The sequence below is a fragment of the Bufo bufo genome, chromosome 1, assembly GCF_905171765.1.
Source record: "Bufo bufo chromosome 1, aBufBuf1.1, whole genome shotgun sequence".
Taxonomy (NCBI): Eukaryota; Metazoa; Chordata; class Amphibia; order Anura; family Bufonidae; genus Bufo; species Bufo bufo.
In genome coordinates this window covers 445208747-445223175 of record NC_053389.1, presented here as the reverse complement: position 1 = coordinate 445223175, position 14429 = coordinate 445208747, and the positions used below count along the sequence as shown (strand labels likewise).

At 47.9% G+C, this 14429-nt stretch overlaps 1 protein-coding gene across 1 annotated transcript in view; it reads right to left on the bottom strand.

Annotated features, from left to right (window-relative positions):
• The window catches only part of WASHC4 (WASH complex subunit 4), a 119250-nt gene that overhangs the window by 27467 nt on the left and 77354 nt on the right, over positions 1-14429 (bottom strand). Inside the window, 7 exon segments of the mRNA XM_040408075.1 lie at positions 3024-3098; positions 4539-4693; positions 7362-7530; positions 8323-8439; positions 10686-10791; positions 10914-10993; positions 11088-11234. Of these exon segments, the coding sequence (XP_040264009.1) occupies positions 3024-3098; positions 4539-4693; positions 7362-7530; positions 8323-8439; positions 10686-10791; positions 10914-10993; positions 11088-11234 (849 nt within the window).

Here is a 14429-nt window from a genome sequence, read left to right as displayed (position 1 = left end):
GCCGCAAGTACTTAAAGTACCAGCCGGGCCTACGGAGCGGCACATACCGGCCGCGGGTGCCCACCCCGCGAGCCGGGGACCCGGATAGAGCGGGATCGTCTTGAAGTGGAACACAAGACTTCGGCGCCCGGCCGACCGGAAGGTTCCGACGGTCGGCCGGGGCTGTTGAAGCGCTCCTTTGCAGGCCGCGGTGCCCACCCAGGTGTCCGGAAGTCAGGACCCTGCACCCGGCAGCCATTTTACCCCTGGAGCGGGCCCCTGGCCTAGAACAGCGCTCCATATGATTTCACCCCTGCCGGCAGCTACAACCACCTTTCCCCTGGACCGGTGCCCGTGAGAGCAGGGAGGGTCAGTGGCAGCAAGGCGCGGGCCCTCTGGCCCTGAAGTAGTGGCCGGTAAGAGGGAGGGGGACCCTGAGACCGGGTCTGTGAGGGTGGGACGCCTGCATGACCCCTCCGTCAGGGGCAGCTAGGTGCGGACCTCCGCAGCTCCCTAGGCATTCCTCTTGTAGGAACAAGGGTGCCAATGTCCTGGAGGCCAGGAGAGAGGGAGCAGATGTCGCCCTGCGGCAGCCCAGGGCCAGCCTAGGTCTAGCAGGGACAGAAGGGTCCATAGGCCCAGGTAAGGGTCAGGCACGCAGGAGACCGAGGGGGGGGGGGGGGGGGGGGGACGTAGGGCTGGAGAAGCCAATCTCTCACCATAGCCGTCTTCACCCTCGGTCTGTTCCAGCAGGGTCGCCCCTTCAGCTACTGGCACCGTAGTGGCAGGACGCCGGGGGAGGGACTTGGCGTGCGGGCGACCCTTGCGCTGGCGGGATGCAGGGGAGCTGGGCTGCCCTGGTCCACCTTGCCTTCTGTGGGGGAGGCAGCAGTGCGGGTGACCGGCACTGGCGCAGCTCAACCCCGGGAGAACAGAGAGGTCTAGTGCGTCTCTGTTATCCCTGATGATCTGGAACAAAAAGAAAATAAAACAAAGTAAAAATCTAAAATTGAAACAAGGAGAAACCAGCCCTGCAGAGCAGGGAGTGTCTTGCCTCCTTGGACACTAAGCAAAAACTGGCAGTCTCTCTCTCCAGGCTGAGGGTATAGCTGTGGAGGAGGGGCTTAACAGTTTTCACTTAGTGTCACGCCTCCTAGGGAGATGAGCTATACCCAAGGTCTTCTGTGTCCCCCAAGGAAATTGGGCGAGAAATACCGGTCCTATAGGGCTGTGTCCTTTTCTTTTGTTTAAAAAATGATTTTAGAGATATGTAAATGAGCCTTGTAAGGTGCCCAGCCACGCCCCCCTGTGAAGGAGCCCAGCACCGCCTATGTCCTCCGAATCTCCTCCTTTCGTCACAGTTAGATTGCCGTAATCTCGCGATGCGCAGTTCCTTCCCTGAGGCTGATGACAGCACAGGAAAGGAACACTATACCGGCACTGCACATGCGCGAGCTCGCGGCAATCTGTGACGAAAGGAGGAGATTCGGAGGACATAGGCGGTGCTGGGCTCCTTTACAGGGGGGCGTGGCTGGGCACCAGGAAGGTTCGTACAGCCCCTTGGGCACCTTACAAGGCTCATTTACATATCCCTAAAATAATTTTTTAAACAAAATAAAAAGGACACAGCCCTATAGGACCGGTATATTTCGGACATGCTAGCGGCGATCAAGTCGTGCATGTCCGCATCTCTATAACCGAAAACGAGGTGACAGAATCCCTTTAAATGTTAACTTTCATTGGTGACGCAGTGCGCCCGCCCCTCCTCCGCCCCTCTCCTTATTGGCAGCGGCGGCGGCACAGGGGGGGAGGGAGAGAGTGACTTCTTCTCCCCTGTGCTGCTGAGAACACGGTGCGCGCTGACAGCAGCGCGATCCGCGTTCTCTGATGCTAGCCTAGTATAAAAAAAAATGGCAAATCCCGGTATCTTATCGACACCGGGACAAAAGTATTGATTGGGTATCGATATTTTGATACCCGCAACAACCCTACCAAGCACAGCATCATATACTGTATAGTGGCTGTGCTTGGCATCACACTCGGCACCATTCACTTCTATGGTGTTGAGCTGTACCTAGGCCGCGTGATCGATGAACGTGTCGTTACTGGCCAATGGAAAGCTGAGAGAAGGCTGATTTGCTCACAGGAGCGCTGGTGCCTTATCAAACAGTTGATCAGTGGGGGTCCCGGGTGTCAGACCCCAATGATCAGATACAGGTCATCAGTATTAAAATCTTGGAAAACCCCTTTAACTTCATAAATGCAATGCATTACTTCTCTTACATATTGTATTATGGCTCAGACCTGCAGTCACAATTGTACTGTTTTCTACGGGAAGCAGTCGAGAAATTTATTGTCAGACAAAAGCCGTACAGCTTAGCCGAGCCCCTTATAATATGATTGAATAGTTCTTATATCAGAATGCTGCATTTGGCGTAAAGACTATACTTTTAAAAACTTCCACTTAATCACCAAAGAATGCTGGGCGATTTCAGTTCTGAAACTGACAGAATTGTGAAAGCAGATCTGGAAAATAATACAGGCCATAGTATAAGATCAATACAAACTTATGCACCTTTTTATATGGATTAATTATTTTCAATTAAATCAACTGTCCAACGGTGTTTGAAGGAGGACACACACATATAGAGCAATGTTACAAGAATGATCTCTTGTTAAAGGGTAGTCCCATCGCTAGGATATACCACCAATGTCAGATAGGTGCGGTTCCTAGAACGGGCCCGTCAAATTCAAGGGAGAACACCCTCCATTCATTGCTATGGGAGTTCTAAAGATGGCCAAGCACTGGCTCAGCTATTTCTAGCAGTGCCTTAGAGTTGAATGGAGATGGCAATATCCTTTTAAGTACAATGCAATACTCTCCATGAGTGTTGGAAACTTTACTTCTATGAAAAGTAACAAATGTACTTTACTAAACCTATAGTGAAAATAAAAGAAAGTACTTGAATTGTACATGGTGAAAGTCAACAGTGGTGTAAACAGTAGAAGATGCACTATTAGGAGGTGGAAAGAAAATCTCATACCTGATTATTGAGGTTGTACAGGTAGCGGGATACAAACACATGAATGTTCCTCATGATCTCCAAAACATCCAAACCCTACAATATGAAGGAACAGTGTTTATTTTAGAAACAGCACAAACTCCATGCAGATTCAAACCCAGGACCCCACAACTTCAAGGCAACAGTGCTACCTGCTGAGCTACTATGCTGCACTTTTCAGTATCCAGTTAAAAGAGGTATCCAGGATTTACTTCTGACATAGTGATAACCTATCCTTAGGAGAGGTCATCAATATCAGATTTGTAGGGACTGACTCATGATCTTCGGCACCAGAACAAGGCAGCGAAATGACAACTGCAGCGCTGCTCCCTTTCACTTGAAAGTAACCAAGCATGGCCACTACACAGCAAAGAGAGTTGTGTAACTGTGCCTGGTCCCGGCAACTAACTTGTGAAGCTGCTGGGAGTCAGAAACCCACCGACCTGATACTAATGACCTATCCTAACGATACGTCACCAATAGGTAAGTCCTGGAAAACACATTTAATGGGGTTATCCAGGATTCTACTACTGATGGATAGGCCATATCTGATCAATAGGGGTCTAGCACCCTGCAAATCAGCAGTTTTAGGGTAGCTCTGGTGCTGGAAATACATAGCTTGGTCTGTTGTGTAGTGGATGGAGTTAGTTTCTTCAGCACTTCTCCCATTCACTTAACCTAAAACATCTGATCAGCAGAGGTGCAGGGTTTTTGGACCCCTGCTGATCAGATATTGATGGCCTATTCTGGGGATAGGCTATCAATAGTAAAATCCTGGGCAACTACTTTGAAAGGGTTGTTCACCTATTTTCTGTAGACCTCCCCAGCATAGCTAGACCCGTACTTCCCTAATCCCCGCAGATGGGTTTCCACAGCAGGTCTCGGTTCTCCCGACGTCAACATCCAGTTTGACGCAGGTCACATGGCAGTTGAAGCCCATGACAGGCCCCAGCAGTGACATGTCACTTTTGTGCAATTTGTTCTGGATCCTCCAAAATGCGTTATATGTAATTTTATGTATTTTAATTTTAACTAATTTTTTCAGCCAGCGCCCTTGTATCCTGGTTCTGTTTTCTGCCCGTGATTTCACAAACCAGATGTGGATGCGGGGAGACCAGAGACCTGCTGCACCAGAGCATTGTAGCCAGAACCCATCAGCGGGGATCAGGTAAGTATGATTCCAACAGTGTGCCCAGCCACACTGGTAGGTTTGCAGAAAAGGTCCCCAGGGGTGAACAACCCCTTTAATGGTTATATCCATAATAAGATAAGATTATTATTTGACTGCCCAAACCATCTATTTAAAAGAGGGACATAAACATTTGAGCTGCAGAAGGAATTTGGGAACATCTGGAATCTTGTTGGTTAAAATGCAGAAAGACAACCACAGTATACTACAATGGAGAAAATGTGTTGAAGCTGCAATGTGCATCTCTGAAAACGTAGAGGACAGAGTGTGTCTAGAGGTGAGTTTCACATGCATAAATGCACACTTACCTGCTCTAACGTCTGGCTTGGTAAATGAGGTTCAGTCATCGTTAAGCCATAACGTTGGGTGGCCAAATTCCGCATCTCGCTATATGTAGCCCAGTCATGGAGAGCTACAGTTGTCAAATTATAGAAAGTTTTATCCAGATAGTGTGTCACATAGACTGCAGAACAAAAGGGCAAGTCAAGTTATCTGTTATACTACATGAAAACAGGCAATGTGCACAAAACAAGAATACAGTACATTTAGAGTATGTCCACATGGAACTGAAACGCTGCAGATTTCCCTACTTAGATTTTTGCGAGGCCAATCTGCAGCATTTCACAGTAGCGGCAAAGTGGACGAGCGTTTTAGAAATCTCATTCAAACTCTGCATAAAAAAATCTGCAGAGTACATAGACCTGTGTGTGGATTTTAAATCTCTAGCATTTACAACAACCACCTTGCTGTCTGTACTATATACCGCCATATACTGTAAATGTCTTATGTGTTTACCTACAGCTAGCACAAGGGATAAAATCTATAGCATAATCAGTCTATACATAGTCTCCGACATGAAAAACACCACCGGATGTAGGCTTTTCACACAACCTAATTAATCAGTATGGTTAAGGCTACTTTCACACTAGCGTTCGGGGCTCCGCTTGTGAGCTCCGTTTGAAGGCTCTCACAAGCGGCCCCGAACGGATCCGTACTGCCCCAATGCATTCTGAGTGGATGCGGATCCGCTTAGAATGCATCAGTTTGGCACCGTTTGTCCTCCGCTCCGCTCAGCAGACGGACACCCGAACGCTGCTTGCAGCGTTTTCGTGTCCGCCTGGCCGTGCGGAGCCAAACGGATCCGTCCAGACTTACAATGCAAGTCAATGGGGACGGATCCGTTTGACATTGACACAATATGGTGCAATTTCAAACGGATCCGTCCCCCATTGACTTTCAATGTAAAGTCAGGATTATACCATCAGATCGGAGTTTTCTCCAATCCGATGGTATATTTTAACTTGAAGCGTCCCCATCACCATGGGAACGCCTCTATGTTAGAATATACCATCGGATTTGAGTTACATCGTGAAACTCAAATCCGACAGTATATTCTAACACAGAGGCGTTCCCATGGTGATGGGGACGCTTCAAGTTAGAATATACTGAGAACTGTGCACATGACTGCCCCCTGCTGCCTGGCAGGTGCTGCCAGGCAGCAGGGGGCAGACCCCCCCCCCCCCTCCTGTATTTAACTTATTGGTGGCCAGTGCGGCCCCCCCTCCCTCCCCAGTATTAATTGTAACCAGTGCGGCCCCCCTCCCTCTATATTCATCGGTGGCCAGTGGGGATATTAAATATGAGCAGTGCGGTCTCCCCCTCCCTCCCTCCCCAGTATTAAATATGAGCAGTGCGGTCTCCCCCTCCCTCCCTCCCCAGTATTAAATATGAGCAGTGCGGTCTCCCCCTCCCTCCCTCCCCAGTATTAAATATGAGCAGTGCGGCCTCCCCCTCCCTCTATTCATTGGTGGCCAGTGCGGATTCAAAGTATTGTGATCAGTGCGGCCTCCCATCTCTCCCCCCCCCCCCCCCCCCCCATCATTGGTGGCAGCGGAGAGTACCGATCGGAGTCCCAGTTTAAATCGCTGGGGCTCCGATCGGTTACCATGGCAGCCAAGACGCTATTGCAGTCTTGGCTGCCATGGTTACTTAGCAACAAATAGCAGCATTATACTTACCTGAAGAGCTGCGATCTATGTGACCGGCCGGGAGCTCCTCCTACTGGTAAGTGACAGGTCTATAGGCAATGCGCCGCACAGACCTGTCACTTTACCAGTAGGAGGAGCTCCCGGCCGGTCACATAGATCGCAGCTCTTCAGGTAAGTATAATGATTCTATTTGTTGCTAAGTAACCATGGCAGCCAAGACTGCAATAGCGTCTTGGCTGCCATGGTAACCGATCGGAGCCCCAGCGATTTAAACTGGGACTCCGATCGGTACTCTCCGCTGCCACCAATGATGGGGGGGGGGGAGAGAGTAGAGGCCGCACTGATCACAATACTTTGAATCCGCACTGGCCACCAATGAATAGAGGGAGGGGGAGGCCGCACTGCTCATATTTAATACTGGGGAGGGAGGGAGGGAGGGGGAGACCGCACTGCTCATATTTAATACTGGGGAGGGAGGGAGGGGGAGACCGCACTGCTCATATTTAATACTGGGGAGGGAGGGAGGGGGAGACCGCACTGCTCATATATAATACTGGGGAGGGAGGGAGGGGGAGACCGCACTGCTCATATTTAATACTGGGGAGGGAGGGAGGGGGAGACCGCACTGCTCATATTTAATACTGGGGAGGGAGGGAGGGGGAGACCGCACTGCTATTTAATATCCGCACTGGCCACCGATGAATATAGAGGGAGGGGGGCCGCACTGGTTACAATTAATACTGGGGAGGGAGGGGGGGCCGCACTGGCCACCAATAAGTTAAATACAGGAGGGGGGGGGGGGGGTCTGCCCCCTGCTGCCTGGCAGCACCTGCCAGGCAGCAGGGGGCAGTCATGTGCACAGTTCTCAGTATATTCTAACTTGAAGCGTCCCCATCACCATGGGAACGCTTCTGTGTTTAGAATATACTGTCGGATCTGAGTTTTCCGAAGTGAAAAATCAGATCTGAAATAAACTGTTATGCAAACGGATCCGTTCTGAACGGATGCAAGCGTTTGCATTATAGGAGCGGATCCGTCTGATGAAACATCAGACGGACCCGCTCGAACGCTAGTGTGAAAGTAGCCTAAGATGTATCAGTAGACCATTGTTGTTTATTTCATAAGCTTTTACTCAACATTTACCTTTGATATCAATAAATCGGTCAAAGAAGCGGATGGGTGCCAGAGAAAAGAAATGTGCCAAGTCCTTCACACCAGTTTTAAATGGATTTCTTTCATCCAACTGAAGGTGAGTGTGAACAGACAGACGGAGGTCCTTCTCAATTTCTTTACACAGCTTGTCTAACAGGTGCTAAAGATGTAAAACAAGAAATAAAAAATGGTAAGTAAAAGCTATAACCCCTTAAAAGAAACCTGCCAGTTGTTAAAAGTTATCCCCCATCCTGTGGCTAGGGGATAACTATTAGAATCGTGAGGGTCCACCATCGATCACGAGAACGAGTACCCTGTACCCCTCAGAGCGCCCCAAAATAAGCAAAGCAGCAGGTCAGTCATGCAATCTGCTGCTCTATTCATCTGTATAGGAGTATGCAAATACATTACCTGGAGTCATGTGGGTGGAGCAGAAGCCTTGCATAATTGGGGAGTCCGCTCTGTAAGCATGCCCACTCCTCGATGATTGCCTTGGATTTCAGAGCCACTACTGCTCACATCAGTAGCAAGAGGGATTCCAATCCACAGGGAACAGGCGTGCTTACAGAGCAGACGCCATGACATGGCAAGGTTTCTGCACCAAACCCATAACTCCAGGCATTGGGTTTGCATACATCACACGATAGGAGCAGTTTGCCAGATTTTGTGTCGCACACAAACTAGTGCAATATTAATATCTTGGACACATTTGCAACGGTAAACTAACTTTTGCTGTGAAAAACGGACTACAGTCTGTGCATGCGTATTTTGGGTCCATGCACATGACCGTATTTTTGGTCCGCATCTGAAGTGCATTTTTTACAGACCAGATGTGGACCCATTTATTTCAAAAGATATGGACATGTACGTCCGTTCCGTGGTCCCACTGAAAAAAAAAATTACAGACAATAATAGGCACAAGAAATTGCTGTAGAGAATATACAGTACATACCTCCGTTAAAACTTCCATAATTTCCTTGTCATAGCACTTCAATAACATATCATGAGACTCCAAGTGTCTAGCATGCATCATTGCAGGAACGCAGCTCCACAATGCACTGAACATATACTGATTGAAAGCAGAAAAGTGGAAATACATTACTGTTCAGGCAATTCTATACAAGAAGGAAGGAGAACAGTGAAGGGGGGCTTTTTTTTTAATCTTTTATAATATGTCCAGTCTTTCATCTATCTGGGGGCAGTATAAACTGGTGACAGAGACCCTGATTGAAACACAGGGTCAAAATTTTTTTTTGCACAGTTTCATAAAATCCCTACTGAGCAGCATGGGCAGAGTGCTGGAATCCACTGAATACAGTGCACAAGTGCTGTGGGGTCCTTGTATTCATGAGCTCTCGGCTCTCCTGCCACTTTCTTAGCTGCTGATTGGCAGCCTTCCCCCTATATGCAGTATAGGAAGAAAGCTGTCAATCATCCAGACAGAAGGCGTAACTGCAGCTCAGGAATGCCGGTTTTCTTAGCAGGAAGTTTAAAAAAAATACTGGGCTAAAAAAAATAAAAAAGTTACCCAGCGTTCAATCAGGGTCTCAGATGCCCAACAGTAGGGCAGCATAAAACTGGTGACAGATTCCTGACACAGAAGGGATCTGTAGCAAACACACGGATTTCTCATTCAGATGAATGGTGTAGTCACAAACTTCTACAACAAATCTACCATGTGTGTATATGCCCTAAAGGGAAATACACATTGCAATTAGGCTTCAGCAATCTACTGCAGATCTGGCCACCAATGATAGCCCTTGTAATTTTAGAGCTACCCATAGACTTTACCGTAATAATTGAAAGGGCATCTGTCAGCAGATTTGTACCTATGAAACTGACTGACCTGTTACATGTGCACTTGGCAGCTGAAGGCACCTGTGTTGGTCCCATGTTCATATGTGCCCGCATTGCTGAGAAAAATTAAAGGCTATGTACACCTTTGGAGGCATACTCATTTTGGGCTAAATATAATTTTTTCAATTGGTCTTTATTAAAAATATTGAGCCGTTCTGTCACAAAGGGTTAAAGTGTAACTGTCTTTTTTTTTTTTTTGTAATGTATAGGGGCAGTGATACTGACCATTTTTGTAATATACTTTAATTACTGAAATCATACATTTCTATTAGAAAAATAGATGTAAAGTGGCCCATTTTGAGCCTTAGCATGTTACATAACGGTGGAGACTTGCTAACACATTACAAAAATACACATCACTTTAACAGTTTTTCTAGCTGTGTGAATTGTACTTTTTAGGGTACTTTCACACTTGCGGCAGAGAAATCCGGTAAGCAGTTCCATCGCCGGAACTGCCTGCCGGATCCGTCAAAACGTATGCAAACTGATGGCATTTGTCAGATCCTGTGTCATCTGGAAAAACGGATCTGGCATTTATTTATTTTTCACATTTTTTGCAGTCTGAGCATGCGCAGAACGCAATGCCGGATCCGTTTTGCCGGAACACTCGGCATTAATGCATTTCAATGGGAAATAAATAGTTCCAGAATTTTGGACGGAGATAAAACCGCAGGCAAAAAGACTGAACTGAAGACATCCTGATGCATCCTGAACGGATTACTCTCCATTCAGAATGCATGGGGATAAAACTGATCAGTTCTTTTCCGGTATAGAGCCACTAGGACGGAATACAATGCCGGAAAAGAATAACACTAGTGTGAAAGTACCCTTACTTTTATTTTGTTTTAATACAGAAAAAAAGAAAACTTTGAAAAATAAAGTAATTTTATATTTCATCGCCATATTCTGACCCGTCTACGGACCTTTGCAGGGGCTAATTTTTGCGGGACAATCTAGATTTTATTGATACCATTTTGGAGTGTGTGACTTTTGGTCACATTTTATAACTTTTTTTTTGTAAGGGAAGTGATGAAAAAATGGCGAATCTGCCATTTTAGTTTGTTTTCCCGTTAAGCCAATTCACTTTTGTGGGATGAATATTTTTACATTTTGTTGACATTTTGGGACGTGAAGATGTCCATGATCTTTATGTTTTTTATTTTTTTATCCTGGTAAAATGAGGTGGGAGAGGTTACTCCCCTAGGCGGCTAGAATATGCGATCTTCAGATTGCTTTCATCTTGGACTGTAGTTCAATAGAACTACAATCTAAGCTCCATTTGCTGTTCCCCTATGGAGTCCTGCCACCTGCAGGCCTCCATAGGAACTACAGCTCTTACACAATGTGCATTTACAACAGTGTGTTAGGTGAGTTCTCATCAAATGAAGAATATGATGACACTCTAATATGACATCTCTATGCACAGTTCTAGTAACACTACCGTAAGCAGTTACTCACATGTAACCTGGACGCATCTACTGCATTTTCATACACATCATCTAAATAAATGGGGAACACTGCTCTATGCCAGTAGAGGAAACAGCAGTCACACTGTGCTCGGACTCTAGGAAAAGGAAGCACAAATATGCAGTTCAAAGATTTGCCATCTGTCACTTCAGTACTGTTAATGCCAAGTCTTTTTGGCTGCGCGACATCTACAGTATGTGTCTAAGCAATGGGATATACCGTTCTCTCAGTTCACTTATGAGATCCAGCTTCTTCATAACCAGCTGAAGTGGTAAAAGTTCCTCATCCTTAAAGGTTTTCTGTGACACAAAACCAGTAAAACAGATTTATTATGCCTCTTGAATTTCCAGGAGGCCTCTTTCTAGGAGTGAATCGACTACTACTGATTCTTACCATCTGTGTGCCCACACTCAGCGCTAGGGCAATGACGAGCCTCCTCTGCCTTGTGCTAGGACCATTCAAGGTGTTCTCAGCTAAGACCAGGGCAGAGAGGACATCCAGACGCTGCTCGCTGTATTTCTTGTCGGAAATGACTCTCTTCTGCATTAATAAAACAGAAAAAAGGTGAGAATGGGAAGTAAGCACACCATTTAGTTATTAATGGCTATAGAAATCTTTATGGCCATTTTTATTTTATTACAAGTATTTTGTGCTAACAAAATTTTTATTATTATTATTTTTTTAATTAAAAACACTAAACTGTTTTTGTTCTGCAGCCTGTATCTATTTTTATTATATACCAGGCTGCAGACTGACGTTCACAGTGAAGAACGGCAGGTGGCTGACTCATGGCTTATCTCCAGTAGCACCTATGATCTCCTGAACTAAGCTCAATTATGATCAAAGCATAATTGAGGAGCATTCAGTCCAACTGATGGATTTCACAGATCCAGCCTGAAGCTGTTTAATAAAAAAAAAAAATTAAAAAACGAGATTTTTGTATAACTTACCAGTAAAATCTCTTTCTCGCTCTTTCCTTGGGGGACACAGAAGACCTTGGGTATAGCTCATCTCCATAGGAGGCGTGACACTAAGTGAAGACTGTTAAGCCCCTCCTCCACAGCTATACCCTCAGCCTGGAGAGAGAGACTGCCAGTTGCGTGTCCAAGCAGTGAGAAAAGGCAAAGTCCAACAAGGAACCAACAAGCCAACTACCCAACGGGTAACACAAACTTGGAAACCGTGTAGAGAAAAACAATGAATGGGTGGGTGCTGTGTCCCCCAAGGAAAGAGCGAGAAAGAGATTTTACTGGTAAGTTATACAAAAATCTCGTTTTCTCGCCCAGTTTCCTTGGGGGACACAGAAGACCTTGGGACGTTCAAAAGCAGTCCAAAAGGGGAGGGACCACAGCTCCAAGGCGAAGCACCCGAAGGCATCAAGGAACCGCCGCCTGCAGACCCAGGCGGACCAAGGCAGCATACGCCGAAGCCAGAGTATGCACCCTGTAGAACTCTGTAAAGCGTGCAAGGAAGACCTGTGGCCGCCTTGCTCAAATGCATAGCCGAAGCCCAATGCCTCCGGCCCAGGAGGCACCGACCGCCTGGTGAAATGAACGGTGACAGCAAAGGCAGAATCCTGCCCTCGGTGCGGTAACCTCAGTAATAGCCAATCTGATAAAGCGGAGGAAAACCACCCTGGAGTCCGTCAACTCTAAGCGCGGACCTCCAGGAAACCCAAGAGACCGAACGTCGACAAGAGTCGGAGATCTCCAAGTAAAACCGGCAAGGCCCAAACAACGTCCAAATCGGTGAAGTGTTAAAGCGAAAGGCAACACCACCTTCAGAAGGAAGGAACGGGATGTAGAAACAGCCCTGTCCTGGGAAAAGACAGAAGGCTCAGAACAAAAAGGGGCCATTCAGGCACCCGTCAGAGACACGACTGATACGGAAACACAACCGTACAGGACAGGCGGGGTAGAGAGAACTTCTGTAACGGCTCCAAGGAAAAGATTGGAGCGCCGAGAGCTCAGTATGTAGTTCCCAGGGCGGTACCGAAGGACAGTACAGAGGAACCAAAGAGCCATTTCGAGTAAGAAGGTCTTGACAGGCCCAGAGGGCCGGGGAACGCTGGAAGAGGAAGAACAGCGCTGACACTTGACACCTCAAGTAAAGGAGTCCCAGGTCCAGGCCGGACTGGAAAAAAAGACAGAACCATGGGGAGAGAAAAAGTCAGAGTGGGGAATGCACAGCTTCCCACAGAACTCCAGACAAAAAAACCATAAGTCTTACGACAGATCCTGGACGAAATACAGCCAGGAGCGGACAGTAGCGAACCCGCTGGAGTCGCCTGGCAAGCGGGCGAAAACTCAATGTGATCAGGCGCAGACCAGTAACACGGGCAGAAGTCGACAAAACTGGTCCCGTCGGCCCCCGAGCAACGTTGTCCCGTATCCACCCGAGTGGGGGAGCAGAAGGACAGACGGAACGGAACCAAAGGGTCCGCCCAGTATCCGCCAGATGCCAGGACAAGACAGGCTAAAGTCCATGCTGATGTAGCCATGTTCTACAGTCCCGGTGTGGGAGATTAAAGGACAATCTGGACCGAAAGGTAGTCCCCCCAAGTTACCGAGAAGGTAAGTCTACAGCAGGACCATTGTCTTAGAATGGACCACGCAATCTGCACTCAGCGGGAGGACAGAACGCGGTAGACTCGGTAAATAGGCACAGCTAATACAGCCAATGTGAACAAGGGAGACAGTACGAGGCCAAAAGGAACACCGGAACCATCCACATGAACAACCATGCTCTCCCCAGAGGGGAGGACAGTGAAGGAACAACCTCTGAAGTCTGGCGGGACAGAAGCCACATCGGAGTGATCTGTACCGAGCGGGAGCCAAACAGAGCCGGCGAGATAAGGTAGTCGAGACAGAGGCCGGCATAACCCCTCTCCAACCGAACGGAGGAGTGGGCAACAGGGAAGCCATAGGACAGCTCAAAAGCAGAACCCTGCTACACTGTGAGATGCCCGGTTCACCGCCTCGCAGAAGGCGAATACCCTGAATAACCCAAGGTGGAGGTCCTCCGACCTGGGTAATCGAGCACCCAAGCGAATTTGGGTGACCTTCCCGAGAAAAGCGGCCCGCACCTGGTAGCAGATCAGACTGAAGCGTAGAGGCGCCAAGAGGAAGGACTCATACCACACTACATCCGAAGAGGAGGAAATTGCAGCAGGCAAGGGAACCGCAGTCCTGCCAGAGCCAACGAAGAATTCGAGGGGCGCTCCAGACAACAGCACTCTCGACCATGTGACCACTAGCGCAGGGAAGCAATACCGCGGAAGGACGAATGGGCACGCATCTAGGAACCACGAACACTCCCTGGGATGAAGGGCCAACTAAATGAATGAGTACCACCCAGCTCCGTGCAGCAGAGAGCAAGTAGAGCCCGTCCGGGTCAGGTGGACAGAATGAACTCCTTAGAGACGAGTGCAAGGCTTGCGGCAAGCATCGTATCTCAAGAAAACAAAAGTATGCCGCAGGAAGCAGATGAGGCATACGTACGAGCAGCCCGTAAGCAGTGAGAAGGCCAACCCACCTACAGGAGGAGAAGGCATACACGGCCCAAACAACGCACAAGAACGTCCGCTCACTGCAAAAAAGGTTAATTCAGCGAAAAAGGGGGCTCGCCACAGAGTGCCACAGCATGTACGTAATTGCAAAGTGCAACCTGCAAGGGAGTTATGCACAAGCCTAGTATAGCATGCGATGGAACGCAAGCAGTCCACCCCGAAAGGGG